The sequence below is a fragment of the Cylas formicarius genome, unplaced genomic scaffold (genome assembly GCF_029955315.1).
Source record: "Cylas formicarius isolate icCylForm1 unplaced genomic scaffold, icCylForm1.1 PGA_scaffold_1__22_contigs__length_36826433, whole genome shotgun sequence".
NCBI classification, from domain to species: Eukaryota; Metazoa; Arthropoda; class Insecta; order Coleoptera; family Brentidae; genus Cylas; species Cylas formicarius.
The window spans coordinates 33,451,149-33,473,546 of record NW_026844264.1 but is presented as its reverse complement, the minus strand read 5'-3'; the positions used below and the strand labels follow the sequence as shown (position 1 = coordinate 33,473,546).

Below are 22,398 nucleotides of genomic sequence, written 5' to 3'. Positions count from 1 at the left end.
TTCTCTTCCTTCGCTCGGCGACAGTACAAAAACGTCGCCTTAACGCCAACCGTTAGACCGACATGGACGTTTCGTGACGTCACGATCGATCAGAAGCGCGTTTTAGGCGGAAATAGCGTGTCATCGCGGCAGGAAGTTTGCTTTTCAACACGAAAGGGCAAAAGGTTCGAAGTGCTGCGATGGCCCGGTTCGTCGCGACCGTTAAGGCGGTAATTACGCGCGTCGTGTTCGCGACGCACGGTATCGTAGGTATCTGGCAAGTTACGATTTTCAAGAAGAACTCTTATTATTGGTACCTGAGTTCGCCGATCTTGCTGCTGTTTTTCGAGGGCATTTTCACGCTCACCATTAAGGAAAACCAAGAGTGGAAATGGTGAGCGGACTGTGTTTATGTAGCGTTATCATTTAGAAACTACTTTTTTCCGGTTATGTCACATTGCGCGCGTTATTTTGCAAGCTCCTGCTTTTTTCAAAAGCAAACCTTACCAAAAGATCAAGAAAATGTCTAAAGCAGTTTTATTTTCGACACCTGTTTATTAAAAAAAAAGTATATTAAAAAAAGCCTTTTGTTTTACTGTCCATGAAAAATAAATTCGTTATTCTTTTTATTTTAGTAGTTTTACCGCTTTATATTTACTATTGCGCACTTTTTCCGACGTTGCTTTGAATCCAATACGTTCAGTTGCTACAAGTTCTTTTTGATGACGTCACGGTGAAAGGTCAGGCTAGTTAATTAGTTAGTTATTTTACTTCTGATGGCTCCGACTACATAAGTTCATTCGGCCAGCTTACAACTATTGACAAAAATTTCTAAAGGATGCCTTCGTAAAGAAAGGGTCTGGACTAGTCTAACATCCTCCAAGTTCGTTAAAATATAAAAATACAATAATAAAAATAATATCCGTTAATGGATAACATATCACAAATCCACGTACACCCGCGTAAGACGAACACTCTTTCCCAAAATTATAGGCACCGCTACTGTATCACTTCAGATAACAAATATACAAAACAGTATTTTACATCAAATGACACTAATTTCAACCGATTTCTACATTTTTCGGAACTGGGCAACGTCCGCCATGTGCAATGGTTCCCTCGCCAAAGGCCAGGTTAAGTGCGGGGGATTTTTTCGTGACAAATGTATTTCCTACAAAACAGAATAAAGAAGAAACTAGGAATAATAACGTATTTACAAGGTGACAGTTCAGCTGCAATGAAATAAAGCCAAATTTTTTTTTTGGGGATAAGACATGCTCCGTATTATGCAACCAACATTATTGTACGTAGTAATGCGTCACTCGTGTATCGACTAATCGAGAAGCTTTGTTTATTATTTGCTTGCGAAATACTTTTTTTTTAAATAAAGTTACTATTGTTTTTATTTAATCTGTTTTATATAAACGTCTCTATTAAATTTTAATTTTTCGACCCGCGATGTTGATATATATATATATATATATATATATATATATATATATATATATATATATATATATATATATATATATATATATATATATGATGACTAAAGCCGTTTTTCAATATCATCAGGCAAGTTTTTAATAGAAAAATTCACCCTTACGTCACTTACGTCGGTTATTGGGCAATCCAACGACCTTTCAAAATAAATCCAACATGGCGTCTCAGGGCAAAGAAACAAAATAAATAACGTAATTAAACACGGAAGCGAACTTAACAATTTACTGTTCAAATGAAATAGGTACAATTATTTATAAAGAAGCAAAATTACATTTGAAGGGTATAAAAATGTTGAAAATGTGTACAGCATTTGTGGTTGACAACGCTGACTCTAAAGCTGGAACAGCTAAGTTTTGCAGTAAAAAAAATGGAACATTTGGAACAAAGAAGAAAGAACAATCGCTATCGTCATTTGCAAAATCAAATAAAATCCCTATTGAATAGTTTTATCTGATATTAAAAAAAAACACATTTCATGAGGTGAATTTTTTAATAGTACCTTTCAACAATATCGAAATTTTCTTGTAATAATGACTCTTGGATTGCATAATTAACATAATCTTTCTGGCGTTATCTTGAATTCAACATTTTAGTACTTGCTTGTTCTTTTTTGATGACGTCACGTTGAAGGGTTAGATTCTTTTGTGATAAATGTTCCCGGTACAAAATAGTCACAGGAAAGAAACTATGCATATGGTAATATTTCAAACGTGAAGCAGTTCAGCTAAAAGGAAATAAAAGAAAATTTTGATATTGATAGTGATATTAGCGAGCTTTTTTTATTAGTTGCTTGCTAAATATTATACTTCGAACACAATATTCACATCCAGCGCAATCACTAAAGGAAATGAATCGGGAAATCGTGAAATCTGGGTTAAGCGCCGCCTAGACCCATTTAGAGCGAAATGGGCGGAAATACAACCACTTAGGGGATGACATCCGCTTCCGTTCGACGTCAAGGACATCTCAAAGCCAATATATGGGATCGACCCACCGATTTACCACCCGAAATATCGACGTTAACTTTTTTTATACAAGGGTTTTTCTCACCCGTTCAAGAGCCAATCGCTCTCGGAACACTCGCCCAAACGTTTTGCAGGTTCTGCCCATCCGTGTTCCTTTACCTTGCTAGCATTGTGCCGGCAATATGGCTACTCGAACTTGACAAGGTCGATAAGAGGATGAAAGCGCGCGAGGAGCTGGAAACGCCGATGAATTTCACCGATCCCCAACTGAAGGAGCTTCACAATCTGATCGGGGTGGGGATCAAACTGCCGGACATTTCCCTCAGCACGGAAACCTGGATCACCCTGATCGAGCAGTTCCTCATGCTGATCCTGATCATCGGCAGGTGGATGCTTCCGAAGGGAGACCTAACCAGGGACCAGCTCAGCCAGCTGTTGCTCGTTTACATAGGTGAAGGGGTTATTACGTATGAATTATGATATATGAGGAACATGGAACACAGAAGCTCTATGTAGATATGTGAAACTGCTTTAATATGCCATTTAATTGGAAATATATCAGAAGAGAGGCAAAAGCAAAGTATTTAAGTGAATAGCGATCAACAGTGGCGTGACGGTGTAAATAATTTCATTTTTTTTTCAAATATATGCTACGTTACTCTATATAGTAACGATTGCTATTAATATTAAGATGTCTAGTATATCTCTAACATTTCCGAAAATGAACTTTAATAACTTCCGAATGACTGAACGCGTTCTGTCAAATTTTGGAATCTTGAGCGGATTGATGTCGACCGCTTATATCGCCGCTAGATGGCGTTTCGCAATATAGCTACAAAGAAAATTTATTTTCTCAACAGTTATGTCAACTTTTTTGAAACAAATAACAAATGCAAGGACTGTGTGAAACACCCACTTTCAAATCTGCCTCCTAACCTTAAATATCAGTAAAAGAAAAAAAAACTAGAAACAATGGCGCATCTTTGGGAATATTTTCGTTATACCGGGCGTTACTATATCCAAATCCTAGTCCTTTCAGCAAAATATTCGAATTTGAAGACGCCCATTGGGATGCTTAGTCTACAGGTGGAAAAGACACTTTTTTACAAGCAAGGTCACCGAAAAATAATAAAAATAGCTACAGTTTTAATATAATTGAAACTTTAAACAATTTGTATGTTGTTTGTCGAAGCACACTTACCTTAAAACAAATCAAATTTCGTGATGACAGAATGGCAACATTCAATCATATTTTGGATGGGTATTGATTAAATTAAAATTTTTATGGTCAAATCGTCCACTGTGCTAATATTAACACTCGGGACCCGGTCAAAGTCAACAGGAAACGCGACTTTTCTCAGCCAAGGTCGCGCTTTCCGCGCGAAATCGCAGGAGAAATTCGAAGCGGTGGCTCACTTTGATCTATTTTTAGGAACTGCGGCCGATATCATTGAATTTTTCGATTCCTTCAAGGACGACAAGATCGCCGCGGAACCGATACTGGTCCTCCTCACGTTGGCGATTTGGTAAGTTGTCCGTGGTCCGTGGAAGACGTACGTGTCAGATGTGGTCCATGACAGCACAGTCGACAAACCCCAAACTCGCGAACATAACCTATAACTTATACGACATAACGTATAGCGTTGGTCAACTGATCTTACAGATTTGGCCAATAGAAGTGAAGAAGAGAACGTAAAGCGAAACAAGTCCTTAACCTCAAATATTTTAGATTGTATATTTTAAAAAGGATTCGGCTGTCGTTAAAACATTAAAAGTCCTCCTATAGACGTAACCTTATTACTATAAAACTTAAAAGTAATAAAAAAAACACTCTAAACACATAAATACGTACAGTACAGGCAAAATAACAAAGTGAGTATTACAATGACACTGGTTTTATCTGATCTGGAAAAAGCAGAAAGTAACACGTAAAGTTAAGGTCTAAAATTTGTATAATCGAAAAAAAAAAAGAGAAATAAGAGGTGCGTTTTATGATACTAATATCAGATTTTTGATTAATTAAAGATGTGATAGAGAGGCAAAAAACAAACACAAGGATTTAAATGTGTATAGTCAATCAGGGCATACTACATCACGTTAGTTCAAGCACATCAACTTTTGGGTATTATTATTTCTTTTCTGTTACTTCTTTCTGGTCGTTAGATTGGAATTTACAGCATATTCGAAAAACCACTGCGTTGCCAGTGAACTCTACAATCAACAAGCACAAAAACTGAGAAATACCTTGTATCACGACGCGTCACAGAAAAAATTGAGGTAAAAACCATAGAACTATTATCGTTGTATTGACTAGTTCTTCCCTATAAAAGAGATCGGTTGTTTTCTACGAATTACGCACAGCGGTCAGAATGATGACGTAGCTCAATTCATAATTTTTTTATTTATGTCGAAGGAAAAACCACAACCTCTTGTTTAGTAGTACCTACTAGTCGGATTTTGAAAATCCATTAAAGTTAGTGCCAAAAATATGCTCAACAGAATATTCAACGTGGAGCTTTTTGTCAATGTTCATGAACATATATAGAACATATATTATTATAGTGTATTATACGAGACCTACATACTGAAAACTACTTCCGCTCATGCGATGTGATGTGGGGTAGGTATTCCTGAACAGTCTAGGATTTAAAGGGTACACCTGAATTCTTTTGGTTAGGTATAAAAAAAAACCACGGCACATTTGACGTAAATTTAGAAGATTTATTTTTTCAATAGAAATACTTTATACGAAGTGTGATCAAAAAGTAAAGTCACTTTTGTAATTGGCCGGGCTACATACGTTCGATCTTCGACATGTTTATTTTGTTATGTTGGTGCGCATGTCCCTATCAGTTATCCACACTTTCAGTCAGTTTGCACGTTTATTTTATGTGAGACAGAAGCGTTGGATGTGTTTTGTGTGCTCGGCGATTTTCTGCTGTCAAAAAAATGGAACAAGGAAATTTTGTGTAAACAATGGAATGCAGTGCCGCAAAAAACTTGAAATGTTGACATAGGCATATGGTGAATCTACTTTGAGAAAAAAAAAATGTTCATTACTGGTGCAAGCTGTTCCAAGATGGCGCTCTGGACGCCCCAGCGCGTCAATAACTGACAAAAGCGTTAAAGTGAAACAAATTATGCTCAAGAATCGTCGAATTACTATTACAGAGGTGGTGAAGATCTCGGCATCTCTATTGGCTCGTACCATGCATATTTTTCCGAAGTTTTGAACATAAAAAATTGTTCCGAAACTGCTTAATTTTTAACAAAGGGAGCGTCGAAAGAGCATCGCTCAAGAGCTGTTAAACGTCAGCGACGAACCTGATGTGTGTATAAAGGTCATAACTGGTGACGAATCAGTCGTCCCAATTGAAGAACTCAGAATCGATAGGACCGAAAAAGGCACGTCAAGTTCCATCAAATTTAGCTTTGCTTACTGTTTTCTTTGATTGTCGTGGCGTAGTACTCACTCATCGTTGCTTTTGTCCAACTTATTGACCCAAACGTCATGCCTCAACCACCATCTTCACCGGATATAGCCCTCTGCGACTTTTTTCTGTTCCCAAAAAATTCAAAAAACTCATGAAAGGAGGGAGGTTTGGAGCGATTTAGGAGATAAAGAGAAAATCGTTTGATGAATAAATAAATAGTTCTTGATCTTACTTTTTGAACACACCTCTTATAACACATAATAAGATGTGACAAAATGAAATGAAGCCATTCCACATTTTTAGGTCCTGGAGCCTGATGCAGTTCACCGTGGTCTTGACAGCGACGAAATCGAGGAAATCGCGGCTCACTTCGACACGATCCACCATCAAAAAGTAAGCGTACTAAGCTTACTACGGTGTTAATATATAATAATTATAAATAAATTCTCTCTGTTATGACCATGCAGAGATGAGGTTTTTATTTTTCGAAGCGAACACCGGATTGAAAAAAGTCATGAAATTAAATTTCTTTACAAATGATCGGAGAATGTAAGAATAGTTTTTTATTTTAGGACAAATCAGTGGTGTACCATGAATGTCTACCAAAACAGACGGATAAAGTTTCGTACGCCAGCCACTGGTGTATTTAAATAAAAATCGTAACACACTAAATCATGTCTCTCGATACATAGTACACGTGTATCAAATTTTATTAAAATGTCTAAATTATTACGGTTTCTGGGAGTATTTTAAAAAGAAAACTTCATATGCACGTACGTGCCCTAGGCTTCTTCAATTGAAGGGACAGCTTTTTTTTTCGATTTAAAGACTTTTCGTTATATAGAGTTATAGGCAGATGTTAAATTTTTTTAAAGAAACTTCCACAGACTACTGTAATGCTTTTTACGTATTGTTATTTTTCAAGTGCCTATAACTCTATATAACAAAAAGTCTATATAACGAAAAAAAAGCAGTCCCTTCAATTGAAGAAGTCTAGGGCACGTACGTGCATATGAAGTTTTCTTTTTAAAATAGACCCCTTGATTATTGACATATATTGACGTATATGTCAGTGACAGATAAGATGTACGTCACTGTTGGGATCTTCAGAAATTCGTGCCAAAACGGAAAATCGGCGAATCGCGCCGCGCAAAAATTATTTTAGGACTTGTCATAAGGCCAAAACTTATCCAACCGACACGGTTAGCGAATAAAACCCCAAAGCGAAAGAATTCGACACGACCAACGCATTATTTTTGGAATTCCGAGGGCGTTTTTTTTTCCTTCGTAAACAAGACGTCCGCCACTAAGTTTGTTTAATCACCGGCAATTAGCGGGGTATTTTTAGCGGCGGTCGACTAATCCGCCGAGACATAAATCGCCGGTGATTTCATTCACGCAGGACGCAAAACAAACGTTGACGTCACGACGCGAGAGTTTCATCGAGAACGTAAACATAAGAGGAACGCCCCTCGTCTCTGACGTCAACGCCATCGCAACACTTCTTCTTCTTTTCCTTCTTCGGTACTTCTTTCTCCTGAGGCACACGGGCTGCGTTTAGAAGACGAAGAAACTACAATCCGTAGAGCCAGATGAACTATCCAATATCCCCAAGAAAGGGGTACTGTACTGCGTGATTTATTATATTTTGACACCCACCCAGAGGGTTCATTTTGAGAGATAGAAAAAAAGTGTAAATACAGAAGTTTGAAAATTTTTGCACTGTTATCTTAAACGAAGATCGCAAGCTGTCAAAATGACAGCAACATTTTTTTTAATGGAAGGGCCTATATATTATTATCTTAAATCGTTATATAGTTTATTGATATCTAATTTAGCAGTTTTTGAGATAACGAACGAACTCTAAAATATCAAAATTTTGCACTGAAATGTATATAAGACGGAAGACGGAAATTGTCTAAACAAAATAATATTTACGGATTAGGCTTGGCATTTATGGCAGTTAATGTATGGCGTGGTATATTGAATAATATGGTGGTCGGACCAATCATATACGAAGAATCCTTGAATGGCCAACGATATTTAAATTTCCTTGCAACAGAAATACAACAGTTGTTAGAAAATGTGGCAGTTGGGAATTAGTTAAATTTAATTTGGCATTAAGATGGCACACCTCCATATAATGTCCAACCGGACATTTTTTTTATGTGGACACTTAAAAAATAAAATTTGTTATAATGGGCCTGAAAGTTTACAAGTGATAAGAGAAAGACATCATTTTACAAGATCTAAACAGAAAAAACTCGCATTTTATCACCTCGTTTATTAATTGGAAAGTGAAAGGAAATAATTGTCCGATGTATAGAAAATAATGGAGGTTATGTGGAAAATGTTTCTATATTAAAACCCTATTGAAAAGCATTACATTAGAACCACAGGATATTCTGGTTAGTTTTGAAGTAGAATCCCTCTTTACTAAAGTCCCTATTTCTTAAACTCTCAACATCATTTCAGATAAATTAAAATCCGAGAATCCGGAACCAAACTCGATTGAAAAAGGTTTGTCTGTCTGTTTTTCTTGTAACGGTCAAATTTTTGAACAAACTTCGGGAACCGTTATAGCTTCTCCATTCTCAGCAGTCCATCACCATCAGCAAAACGAAAATTATGTAAATGCTACGTCGATGATACCTTTGTTATTTGGCCTCATCGTTAAGAATCTCTACGAGATTTTCTTAGCCATTTCAACCCTATACACCCAAACATACGTTTTACAATTGAATTGTAAACTAATAATAATCTCCCATACTTAGATATTTCTTATCAATATACTACGGTCAGACTCGAAATTTATATACTGTCCGCTATGTGTAGAACATCTAGAAAGCGGCCTATGTCTTCCCTGTCTCTGTCTAGATTATGACGGTACTGTCAACATATCGAAGTCAGGGAGAGAAGCTAAAAATAACCTTGCGTGAATAGAAATCGGCCCACGGCGATGTTTGACTTTCATTTTTTTTCTAGAAACTATTTTAAATTCATTGCAACGATTCCGATTGGAGTTGCCCCACTCTTATGGCCTTTGCAGGTCCGGCAGCTGCTGCACCATCGACGTGTGGGGCATAGCGCTGAACATCACCCTCCAAGACGCCCCGTTTCTAGTGTTTCGTCTCCTCCTCATCACCCACTTCAAAATCATCTCCTACATGAACGTCTTCTTCACGTGCAAGAACACTCTCGTCATCCTGCTCCAACTCTATCGTCTGTATGTCGTCTACAGCGAGCACAATAAAAAAAGTGAGGACTTTAACCTCACTGACATTTCGATCATATCCAAGTCAAGCGTAGACGACGGCGACGGCAGGAAACGCAGGAGGCAGCAGGGTGGCGGCAGGCGAGGCAACCCGGGCAGAACGCCAGTGTTGGAATACTCCAGCGCAGAGGAAGTTGGACACGATGAAATCATCCGCGTCCAAAAAAAACGGTAAGTTATAGCTACCTACTACAGATGAGCCCATATTATCTATGAATATGGAACAGACTTAATTGTTCTATTAAAAGAGTGGCTCTGTCTTGTAGAGTTGATCTTTTTCCAGTAGACAATTAAAAAAAAAAGATAAACTTTATATTAGGAGCTTAAATGCTTCTATCACGTTGGAATTTAGTAATTAAAGGAATTTCATTGAATCTCTATGCTCAGTTGGAAGGAGACATCTTAATCGTCTAATAGATTTAAGGATATTAATGTTTATGGATTAAGTGATAATCTTCCTCAAATAATATAAATAAAGCATATTAATCAAAGTAGAAATTAATCTACCAATTGAGTAAACAATATTTCTTTTAGTAAACGAACGAACCGGGTTATGGTGGCAACAAAACCTCTTCACATGATCCTAGGCTGCATTATTAAAGCCCAGTACAGTCTTCATCTAGTTCATTAATGAATGGAATGGAATTTTTATTCGTCGGTTTTCTAAAAATGGTAGTAAAAAACGTATTTTGCTACTGTAATTATCAGTTACCAAATTTAAATGTAATTAAAAGTTTAATCCACAACAAATACGTCGAGACGGCTTGTCAAGATGCTTCTGTTTTTGGTTCTGATGATTTTCCTCTTACAATAACGGCGCAGCCAAATTTTCATTTGTTTTAGCACGGCGCACAAAGAAAGTATTTATAATTACCTAATATTAAAAAAATGTGTCGAACAATGATTTTTCATAACGATCAATTGGATTACCGTCTGCGACGCCTCTGGACCGCAAATAAAAATGCCAAACTTTGTCGAAATCGGAAAAAATATTTTTGATTAAAAAAAACAAATCAAGTTAGGACCTGCGAAACCGATATCAAACGTTTGACGATTTAAATCTGGGTCACCTGAGCATGTTTAGATGGTAGTATTAATTCACATAATAAATTAGACATAATTTGCTATAATATCCATTAACTGTACAGAGACCCTGAGCATCTTTAGATGGTAGTATCAATTCACATAATAAATTAGCCATAATTTAAAAGGTAGATAACTAAAAATAACTTACCCTGCGGAATGTTTTGAAACTGTAAACGCATTATTGTATTGTTTTAGATGTTGCCAGTAAATAAACAAAAACCATTAATATTAAATGTTTTAAATTGACGGCAGAAGGCAATACGTTTATAAGCGTATTATTCTCCATGCAGTTTTGACCGCAAACACAAGTTTTTCCGCTGGACTTTGCCACCAAAACGCGGAAAGATACGATAATCAGCAAACTCCGAACACGAACACAACAATGGCACAGAATGCCGGTATTCTGTGGCAGTAGCGATATTTCAGCGCGGCGTTGCCAATGATGTTTTCAGGCACAGATTTCAGATTTTTTTAAACCGTTTCAATACAGTAAAGGAATACGTCGAACTGCGTTTCACTGCCACACGCAAATAACACGTTTTTATCCAGCGTTAAACGCGGCGTACGTTAATTTCGATTAGTTTTGGATTATGCAAACATAATTTAGTCGTTAACGGACTCGCAATATCGAACGTGGCCGGGCGCGTTCCTAAAACTTAAACGCGGTTTAGATCAGTAGTCGCTCTTGTTTCAGCAAAATCAAAGGCGGACGAAAGGATACGGGCTACTCGACCGGCAGCTCGCACACGAGCGCTCGCCGCCAGATGTCGCACGAGGCGTCGACGAGAAAGCAACGGGGATGCAAAACGTTATCGCGTAGCGACAGAGAGACGCGGGAGGGCGGCAGGAGACCTCGAGACAATTTTGCGGAAGAGAGCGACGCGGAGGAGCCGAAAATGAGACGGGCGCATAAGAAAATAGCGGCGCAGCCGCCCACGACTAGCGACGACGCGTCGACCGAATGACGTCACCAGCTGGCCATCATGGCGATCTTCTGTCTGTACCTGTTTATATTCGTCTGTTGTCTGTTCTTCATTTACTGCGGCGTGAACACCGAGGGCCTGGTGATCGCGAAACTGAACCGGGGCAATAAAACCGTCGTTTAGTGGCGTACGCAGTTTGTTTTTGCGTGAACCTAACCTCAATTCGCAAACTAGCGGAACCGTATGCAAAACCGGCAACGTTGTCCAATTGTAGAACCGGCCAAAAAGAGGATACGTTGAATGTTTGACAGTGGAGTGATAAAGCTCGACATATTATTTGAAAGTTCGATAATGTTTTGAATGTTTAAATGTCTGAAAACCGCGAAAACACTTTTTTTATAAATTTCTCCAAGAATAATCTTAAAAATGCAATACAACGCTGATATAGTATATTATGCAACAAGTGCGGTAAACTGCATTTGGGATAAAGAATTTACCAAACGTGTTGCAGACTATACTTTTTATACGACCTTCAGGAAAAAATCACAATTTTACAAATTAAAAAAAAAAAAATAACAGATTATCGGATTACTAGATTTCGTACAAATCAAACAAAATATTTACTAGTGGCCATTAAACCCTATTCGTTTTTGTTCCGATCGGTTCTGCCATTGTCTCTTTTTAACTGTATACGTTAGACAGAGAGAGATACATTATTGGATATGTCATGGAAACAACGCAATAAACATAATTTTAAAACGTTATGTTGTTTATTTCACTTTTACAATTGATTATTAAGTAGCTTACTTTAAGAAAAAGACTGTAATTAATAGAAAAATCATCCAGGATAGAGCTTTAAAGAGAATGAAATTTTTAAAATTGTATAGGCAAGAAAAAGCAGGACCTAACCTTCAATTTTGTTTTGTACAATTGGTCTTGGTAGGATATTAATATAAAAACTGTAAAAGCCATTAAAGTACATCTGAACGGTAACGAAACTTAAATTATAAATTTCACTTTACTTACCGACTAGTCAACTAGATTTTAATTGTATCCTATAGCTTAATTGCATCACATTTTCCTATGTATTAGTTTTTTTTTGTATATTTTTGCAAAACAACACAAATACATTCACTGACATGATCGTCATAATTGACAAACGTCAAAATTCAAACCGTGGTGAAATCCCCGAAAACATCTGATTGCTCTCAAACCCGTGCGGTAACCTTCCGGAAATTTCCGAAGTGTGTAATTGGTCTTTTACAGACGGGAGTAGAAAAAATATATAACGTATTCGTTGACTTACCACCTGAAGGCCAAAATAAAATAACATTTTCTAAAAATACATGTTTTGTGTTGGCAACATTTTAACTGAAGAAAATCTATGGTCTCGTACATACCAAAACAAAACAGTATTTTGGGGCAACCGTGAGTTATAATATAATTTTTATTTATAAAAATCAAAATCAAATAAATTTAATTTTAGCCGATAATATGACTAAAATTAAAAAATGCGACACCCAACCTATTACGTGCACTACACAGTAAGTAATAATCACTGTTTTTACTTATATCACTATTTTTACTTATTTTTAGATACCAGGTAAAATTCGGTTCGGGTATATACGTGGATATTAGATGTTTATGGAGAATGAGTTACGGTAAAGACCTGAAATGTTGGTTACTTATATAGGCGATGTTGCCAGATATATAAATAATATTTTTTTCGCAACTCGTACACACCGTAAACACTTGTTTCCTATTACATTGATTTATCATAATATAGTATGAGAATTAACTTATCTGGTTAATGTGTGTTCATATAGAAAGACACGTTTCAGTAAAATAAATGAGAATATTTTGTATAATATCCCGGTTCAATCGAATAAATACAACGGTATGGCAACGTCGATGAAAGTTAACACTTCCCCGTCCGCTGCGGGATCGCCACAACGTTGCCGGGTGGTAACGCGACGACGAAAAAATATCATGATTAATCACACATTTTATTTATTCAACCCGTCGAATCCTCAACGATGGCAAGTAAGGTAGTCTGGTTGCGCAGCAGCGTCGACGACGCCGCGTCGCACGCCTGCGTCGTGCAAAACTCGACGACTGCACGGAACGTGTTACGGACCACCTCGAGTAGTTCGCCGGCCGGAACTCTCGCGACCTCGACCTTTTTCGGTCGGCCGCGCGCGACGTACTTGCGGCGCGGCTTCTTGGGCGCCGCCCTCGCGTGCCGCCCGACGCCGAGGAACGCCCGCGCCGCGTTCCTCATCGCTGAATCGACGCCGTCCACGGTACGAGTTTTCGGGTCGTATTCCGGCCGGTCGTACGCGTCGACGGGCCAGCGCTTTAACGCCGTGTGCCGCGTGGTGGCGCTGGCGACTCGCGTTTTTTTCAAAACCACCTGCGTTTTGTGACAGGTTATCGCGTTTTCGGTTTGCATTTTCTGCTTACCGGTTCGTCATCGCTCTCGTCCAAGAATGCGAACTCGTTCTCAGTGAGGTGCTCTTTGCCGAACCGCCCGCTGGAAGCGTTCCTCGCCTTCCTCGACGGGTTGCGTCGCAGTCCATCCCGTGTCTTGCGGCGCCTGGGTTCCGCCGCGCCATCGGCCTTGTACTCGCCGACGAAGACGACGTCATCGTCGTCTTGGTGCGCAGACGCCGACGCACACATCACGCGCATGGCGATCCCGTCCAAGCTTGGAAAGCAGCTCGCGTGCAACTCGGTGTCGTAGAACGGCCTCAGTTGGTAATAACTAGGACCTATAACGACGCGCTCTTCGTCGTCAGCGCCGTCGGAATGCTCTTCGTTTGCAAGAACACACGGATCGCTCATTTTTGACATCCCTTTCAAAACGAGCACAGACCACAATGCGAAATTATCAAACATACTGTCAAAAACAGTGTTATACTTTGGTTCGCTTTTTAATACCGTTTACAGTTTAAAAAACGGTTTATAAAATACTGATCGCTGATATCCGATGAACGAAAACATGAATATTTCTGCAACCTATTGAGAACTTAGCTTCGGGCCTTTGTTGAAAAAAAGAATAAAAAGCGTTGTAAGTCGGCTAGAAAATCATTTGTGTGGACAGTTTTGCTTATTTCAAGATGAATAAAAAGCTGTAAGATGGTTGTTGTTTTCCTTACAGAATGTTTTTTTTTTCGTAGATGTCAATGCAATTAGTAGACGGTTTAGATCCATCTATTTCAGTCTGGATAGTGTGGACTATTCAATTAACGGAGTTCCGCCAGTCACGCCAGTTATGAGTTATTCGGCGTTTTTCTGTAGCTTTTGCACTAAAGGGCAAACGAGGGTTCTTAAGGGTTTGCAAGCTTATAAGTACTTTGAATGTGGCTTGGTTTTGAAAGTGGGTACCACCATGAGAAACGGCATTTTTGTTTAACAATTGGAAAGGGCCTTCGACTAGTTGTCTCTCCAGACAGATTAGTGTCTTGCTAGCTTGAAACTTAAGTGATCGTGCCTTTTTGAAAATGGGGGACAAGTATGAATATTATTTTCAAGAGCAGAGTCAAATATTTGTGTCGTATCTGCAGTATTGCCATTTTGTCGTATGGTCGCCGAATATATTCTTTAAACAAAGAATATGTGCAAGAAATCTTGGGTAAATTTAGAAACTGTTCCCAAATGCATCTTGGTATTGCAATGTTCTCATTCAAAACAGAATTTCAAAAATAAAGTATTATTTTAGTAGTGTTTTTTTACTTTTAGTTTTAATTAAAACAGATATCAGTAGTGCGTAGTTGTTTGTTATGTCATTATAAGTAAGTAATATTGATCATTTTTTGTATAAAAAATTTTATTCCTTACACTGAACTTTCAGTTCTTATTTATTTTGATAAATGGATTTTCATCAAGTAAAAGCCACCTCAGTTCAATTTAAGACAATTTGCTAAAAAAACAGTTTCGCTTATCAATAAAAGTTATTTAACTAGTTTTCCCTGGCGCGCCATATTGAATTTAATTTGACATGTTCTTCTTGTTGCTTGTTTCTCCGTAACGTAACGGAAATTATGTGAACGAGAGCTGAACAAGAAATCAACATAATCGATTTCGTCATTTTTGTGTGGTTTCATTGTTGGTTTCAGAGTTGTCTTGATTGTTTTTGATGCACAAACAACAAATATGATTTACGTTACGATTACGATTTTTCGAATACTGAGCGTATGCATTTTTTTTTAATTTAAGAAGCACTGTTGTGGGTTGAACCGCTTTGTGTAATACATAGCAAGTAAATAAATAAATGAAGTAAATATCATATCATATATTATATACTCCGCAGTACCGATAAAAGAAAAACTAACCAACGGAGACCACAATATGGACACAGACAAGAATGCGTCCTTTAACGGCCCAAGTGCACGGACTATGGAACTGCACCAGGCGAACACGTGTCGACATAGGAATGCGATCTTTGCAAAACGCTCCAAATCTAATTTTATCGTCGGTAGAAATTTTCATTGATAAACGATCGACTTAAAAACGCGACGACCGTTCCATTGCCAAACTTGTGTTTATTTACCGGCTTTTCACTGGTCGACGCGTCACGGCCTACCGACAATTTGTTGCGGACCGCGAAACCGCGTTCCGTGGTCGATTACGGCAAAAAATAAACTTCGCGAAAATAGCGCAAAATGCCTGTCCGATGAGTGGGGGCGAAGTTCGCGCCCGTGACGCGTTTCCGTAGATCGGGCGTCGCGACGCCGGATATTTTTACGCGTCCGGGTGCGCTTATAAGAGAACCGGCCTCGTCCGTCAGCTCTCGAGTCGCGGTTGGCCGTTTGTCGATGATAAAGTGAACGCGAGCGCGTTCTGTGGTCTGTGATTCGGCGGTGTCAATTCCAGAAAGCAGTGGAACGATGAGTGCCTGCGTCAAGGAACAGCGCGTGTTTGCCGTAAGCGTCACCGCTTTACTCATGTCGCCTGAGAAATCTGAGAGATTCGTCAATTAATTAATTTTTTTTTCACACACAAAAAAATTCGATACAATAACCAGAAATCGAGAAATCGTGAGTAATAAGACTGTAATATATTACATTTTCGCACTGTTGCCAGATAAAGAATAAATCCCGTTTTATGTTGGTTTTAAATACATAAGAACGATACATTAAACACTTAAACGTCAGTGTCGCAGCATTACAATCCATAAAAGTGAATCTGGCGTGTGCCCTTTATTAATTTGTTTTATTTCTACACAAAAAAACCTGTACAAAACAATAATAAAAAAAAGATCGAGCATGAAATGGCCGTATATTTGCAGCACGTACTAGAGAACTAAAGCTTTCTTAGGCTGGCATTCAATTTCGGGGTAATGTTCGAAAACCGGGGCGATGACGTCAGTATTGACTCTCGCAGACTTTTCAATGACGTCATTATTGCCTCTCGCATCTACGACGATATTCACGACAAATTCGCTCCACCGAGATCATCCATAGAATTAACGCTCTCAGAATGCCGGTCAAAAGAGAAAAATGGTATGCGACTGTGGGGAACTGTACATAAAAAGTCGTCTCCAATGTGATAATTACATATTCGCGTTGTTGCCATTTTAGGAAAATTTTGAATACTTTAGAAATCATATTTGTATTAATTTCAGTTAGTCTATTATTTTGGTTGGTAGTTGAGACGTATAATTTTTTATTTGCAAATCTTACTGGATTGCTCTCGGTTGTCGATAAATCTGACACGCTGACGCTTCGTCAATCGTCCTGTTGGCTTCTTCAGATTTGATAACCGATCCCCATATCAGCAAAGGTAAAGTGTTCTGGGAGATTTCCATTGACTGTCGGATTTTTCTTTGATTAGTTAGTTGGTCTGTGACCGATCGAAGATGTTAAAAGATTCTGGGACAAGTGGCAAATATCATATTTGTTTAAAACTGGATAATTAAAGCGTTTCAAGCTAACTAAAATTTTTATATTTGTTAGATTCGCAATTGTAGGCAACACTGTCATCAGCTAGAAGTATACGAAGTGGCCATTTTTCTTTTGTAATCTGTAGGTTTACGTGTCTTTAGCGATATTTCTGAAAATACCTTCTGCCAGGTTCTTTTTCTTGTGCAGCGGTAAATTTTCTTTCTAAGACGTGGATGCTCTTTATCCGTTTCTTCGTGCGCTAGTGAACGCGTACCATATAGCTACTAGAGATATAGAGGGCCGGCCTGTGTCGATAATACTTACGAAGCCGCGATGAAAAACAAATTTCGAGAAGGCTCATTCCACCACGATCAACATGGCCGCTGACGTTACGCCAATAAGTTTTCGTCGGGAAAAAACGCCAATCTGCATTCCGCGACGTTTTCTCCCGTGCCAATAAACTATTTTCGAATGTTCGCGACCGTGCGAATTTAAATTTACGGGTTTCGAAGCGAAAAAATATTGGCTCGCGGTCAAAGTCGTCCCGATCGACCTCGGGGATGTTATTTTCGCGATCGCGGTCCATTCATCCGCGAAACTAACCTTAAAAGTTCGCGTTTCCGCGATCTTTGGCACGTCGCGTCGAATCAAATATAAATAACAACCCGTTGGCACCTTTCCGAGCGACAACGGCCGCAAAGATATTCGGCCAATGTCGGGTCAGTGTCGAATTATAACCTGGAACGCGCCCCCCTTAGTTTACTCGCTGAAATTAGGCAACACCGTTCCTTGCAGGACTCGCCCCTGAAATCGAAGGTGGCCCTGTTCAATAACTTCGCAGATAATCACACTAAGCGGCAGGCGATCAATCCGTTTTCCAACGATCAATGCGTGTCCGGCTTGCCGAAACCGAAAATTTCCAAAGAGGACTACGGCAGGTAAAACATTTGACATTCTACAGTGCACACACCAGATATATTGAGGCCCTGCGTACGCTGAAAGTTCACGAACTCGTGAAGCGGCCACGTAAAACAAGTTCGGGAAAGTCCATTCAACGTGCGCATGCGCGAGATTCAAAATTTCGTTCTTAACCAACGGCAGCTCTAATTGCCAATTCTGACGTCAGCTCCGTAAGATATTGCGGCTTTCAACAAACAACATGGCCGCTGACAGATGATCAATGTTTGGATGCGGTATTTTTACAGTAGTACTTTCTCAAAGAAATTGGTTTTAGAGAATTAAGAAATTAATATATTTTTTGATTATTTGTTATACAGCCACAAACAATGCACATGGTAAAAACATGTTTGCAGAACCTTTAGCCATCTAAAAAAAAAGTATTATTTATTCTATCAAAATTTCAATTTACAGAAATGCTAGTAATTTTTTGAATGTGTAAACTCACATTGAACATTGTAAACCATTCTAGAATATTCTGTGGTTTATGCCACAATTACGACTTACCTTAACTAACTCATTTCAAAGTTCACAGAAGATAAAAAGAAGGAAACACAATGTAAAAATATAAATGAATAAATACAGGAATCAATTAATAAGTCCTTTATTGAAAAAAATTAAATATGGTGTTACTTAAAGTGGGAATAAGGAATTTTACACAGTGCCGTCCCACATAAGATGCCTCAGTGTAACTCTTTTAAAGCAACTTTTATATTACCTGAGAGGAATACCACATTTAAAAATTGCCAAAAATGAGATGAAAGCAATGAAAAATTGTTCATTTATAACACATTAATCTTTTGTCAATTATAAGTAGAATAACGCTGTAGATGATATGTTCCTAGCCCTTGAATTAATTTTAAAAACTAATGATTGATAGTTGATTTGGGCCTCCCCATAACTTGCCATGTTATTTTCACTACCACTGACTTGTCCAAAAATGCTTCAAGATGGTAGACATCCATTAAAATTCTCACTGTCTCAAATTAAGTGTAGAATTTTTAAAACCATGTAAATTGTGCAAGAAAAACATCAACATTTCAGAGTGAAAAAAGTTGGTGTACACCAGAACAATATCGCCCAAACATGATTGCCGTAGCTGTTTAAATGTACGTAAAAATGTCAGACAGAATCATACTTTCTCTACGAAGTAGGGCCGCTATATTATCTTATGCCTACGTAAGTAGACACGGAAACGATTTGACAGACCCCGGAGTCGTGATTGGTCTGTTGGGGCGAGATTTTTGACAGAAAAAAAATGCGCGTTTATGATTGGCAGGCCGGCGAAGGGGTCCCTGTCGGAACAACGATCATTCAAGGCGACGATCCAGGTGTGCAAGGAGATGTTGCAGCTGTGCGAGGTGATAAACCAGTGCGGCGAGCCGCTGTTTGAGCCCCACGAGAAACAAGGCGACGCGCGGAAAGTGATCAGCTTCGGCAATTTATTTTCGGTGAGCGACAACATAAATCTCGTGGCGCCGCATAACTTGAGACGCGGCCTCGGTTCGTGACGCGTTCGACAGTCCGCTTGTTTTCGTTGTCGCTCTAAAAATACGATTCTTCATCGCAGATCTACGCCGGCATCTCGGACAAAGTCGTCGGTATGCTGATACGCGCCAGGAAACACAAACTGGTGGATTTCGAGGGAGAATGTTTGTTCCAGGTGAGACGACAGGTCTTCTTTTTACATGCGCGGCTACTTGTCCGCTTTATGTTGTCCGTGGTAGGCTTACGTTTTACGCCAACGTAAAAGAAGAGTTATCTATTTTTACGACTTCGATCGTGTGAAAGTTCCATGCACGTTACAATAAAATTAAATGAAAAATCGATTGTTGGCGCATCATTAGCACATAAATTAATTGAGAGCCTAGGATAATTGTATTCTTATTCCAATTAATTCACTGCTTATAGCAGATAAGTGGCTATAAGTTGCTTTTATATCAGAAAACATGGTATGTACCGTTTGTAAATTATGAAGTGCCACAAAAACATGGCAAAAATGGTCCCGTTAAGAGCTCAGCAGCTTTTCGCGTTTTTTCTTCATGGGTTATAGGATATTTTCCATTTAAGCTCTTAATTTAGTGCCATTCCATTGATGATGTTTTTTTTTTGAACCCGTAATAGAAAACAGATGCCCCAGGTTTTGGACTTTTGATCTAGACAAACCAGGTTTATAAACTGTTTGATAGATTGAAGGGCTCAATATTGCTCGACTAGAACAACAAACAAAAAATTCTTGAATCTATAACGTGAAATAAAAAAAAACGGGGGGGGGGGGGGGGGATGTTGTAAGACCATTTTCCACTACTTAGTTCGAGCGATGAAATTCGAAAACTTTGCGCCCTGAGGAAGGATTTTAGAAGAAAGATTTATGAAGTTGGTTCCTCAGAGCTTAAACTCGTTTATGTTTTACACGATATACCGTTTGGTGGAGCTAAAGGGCAATGTAACGCTCCCCTCAAACAGTATGTAAGCGGGTACAGAGTAATATGCGAACTAGTTGCAGTTAAGGTCAGAAGGATTATCAGCCAAACATCAGCAAACGACGCTGAAGGAATCCAGAAGATTTTTATTACAGTAGCCTGTGAAAGTTTCCTCGAAAAACTTTCAAACAATAGAGTTCTTTGCCATGTCTAGGTACTGAGAAAAAAGTTGGTGACTTTGACATTAAACAACTCATTTCTTTGGAACACAAAACATGTTCAACAGAAAAGATTACGAATCAGATAACTCTTTTAATGAATCCTGGGAGCTCTCAGTATACATAGCGTTGGTGTTTCGAAACAAACGGCCATTTAAAATTTTACGCAACAAAAGAATACCATTAGATCCTCCAGTATTAAGAGTTTCCAATGCACGTTTACGTCGTTTAAGTCTTGGGGTATTACGTTAAGAGTTTCCTTGCAAGAGAGACATTTGAAAAACTTTTTCTGTAAAATACATTATACTCAGGGCTACAAATGGCAGAAGCAAAATTTATTCTACTATGAACATACGCGTGATAGAGGTTAAAATAAGCAAGTTCGACTCCGCAAAAACCGACGCATGAGGTTTTATAAAAAGTAATCCAATAAGATAAGACAGTATCAATATGTTTCACTCCGAGGTCTTCTTTCTTTCTTCTTTACTTCTAATGGCCACGACTACATAAGGTCATTCGGTCAGCTTACACAATTATGAACATTATTCAAATATCCTAAAGAATGCCTTCTTAAGAGAAGGGTCTGGACCAATCCATCATCCTCCGGATTTGTTACATATACAAAATGGAATTTCAACAAACAAAAGTTCTTTGACCGATTACAAAAAACGGCCTCCTCCCCTTCCCCCGCGGACCATCCGGGTCCATCCGGCCTCCATACCGGCGTGAACAGGAAAAAACGACGGAGCCGACCACGATTAACTTTAAAACATTCACTGAACACTAAAAACCCTAAATCCACACTGTGGATACCGATTTCAAAGTTTTTAGGGACGATTACGAGGGATTCTGTCGGGAGCGAACAGAGGTTAAACCTCCTCGTGCAATGCTCCACCACAGAATCCACTCCGAGGTCCCACACTTTTCTTATTCCTTTCTTCTTTCTATTATTGACAGCGTAGAGTAGTTATACCATGTATATAATCTGTGGCGGTTCTTGCTTTTCAGAGACGAGACGACCACGTGCCCATCATCTTGCTGAAGTCTTTCAAGGAAATTTACCAGATATTGATGGAAAAAATCGGAATAGCTTCGGACCAACTGAAAGAGAGTATAGCCCAGTACGGCGACCAGGATACTAGCGGTGTTGTGTAACGTCTTATTAGATGATTAGGTGATTAAATTTGTTGCGGACCAACTATTTCGTGGAGGAGAAGTAAAAGGAAATCACAGACAACACCCTTACGTAGTGATACATACATAATGTAATATAAATAAATATATTTTTTTATGCAGTTAGTTATGTACAAGACATTTAAAATCGAAGTTCTAGAAATTGGCAGGCTCTGTGCTGCCCCTATGAGAAGTTTTCGGCTTTGTCACGTTCTAGAATGTTTTTAAGTACTTTTCAGTATTGTCGCACATAGTTCAATTTTTTAGTATTACACGAATTATGTAAGTTTTTTTTTTGAACGGGTATTCCATTTATCCTATTAGTTGCGCTGTGTACGTTAAATAATACTCGGTAGTTGCGCTTGAACGAGACGACTTGGTTTTTAAATAGAAATGTAACTATTTGTTGGTGTAGTTTCATTCTTGCCAATATTAGTGTGATTTGCTGAGCTCCAGGGGAGCCAAAATTATTGATTTACCCTGTATCATTTAAAGATCCTGTCGCAATGTCGTTACGACGTAATATTTCATTCCATCCAATCGCTTTGTGGTCCGTATCTCGCGCACCTCGTATAATA

General features: G+C 38.7%; 3 protein-coding genes across 3 annotated transcripts; 2 read left to right on the top strand and 1 right to left on the bottom strand.

Moving 5' to 3' along the window:
• The first annotated feature begins 28 nt into the window (after nt 1-28).
• Nucleotides 29-11,345, top strand: LOC132697500 (transmembrane protein 26). The gene is made up of 6 exons (XM_060663091.1): nt 29-373; nt 2,582-2,898; nt 3,880-3,973; nt 6,185-6,274; nt 8,931-9,326; nt 10,936-11,345. The coding sequence occupies exons 1-6, from the start codon at nt 180-182 to the stop codon at nt 11,204-11,206; spliced, it is 1,362 nt and encodes a 453-aa protein (XP_060519074.1). The 5' UTR covers nt 29-179; the 3' UTR covers nt 11,207-11,345.
• Nucleotides 11,346-12,744: 1,399 nt separating this feature from the next.
• LOC132696871 (uncharacterized) lies at nt 12,745-14,813 on the bottom strand. Its single transcript, XM_060661964.1, has 2 exons — nt 13,628-14,813; nt 12,745-13,577 (listed from the first exon to the last, which is right to left on the bottom strand). Exons 1-2 carry the CDS (start codon nt 14,060-14,062, stop codon nt 13,179-13,181), a joined length of 834 nt encoding a protein of 277 aa, XP_060517947.1. The 5' UTR covers nt 14,063-14,813; the 3' UTR covers nt 12,745-13,178.
• Nucleotides 14,814-15,929: 1,116 nt separating this feature from the next.
• LOC132697026 (actin-binding Rho-activating protein-like) lies at nt 15,930-22,226 on the top strand. The gene is made up of 5 exons (XM_060662274.1): nt 15,930-16,089; nt 17,845-17,987; nt 19,286-19,457; nt 19,577-19,669; nt 21,656-22,226. Exons 1-5 carry the CDS (start codon nt 16,054-16,056, stop codon nt 21,800-21,802), a joined length of 591 nt encoding a protein of 196 aa, XP_060518257.1. The 5' UTR covers nt 15,930-16,053; the 3' UTR covers nt 21,803-22,226.
• The last annotated feature ends 172 nt before the right edge of the window (nt 22,227-22,398 follow it).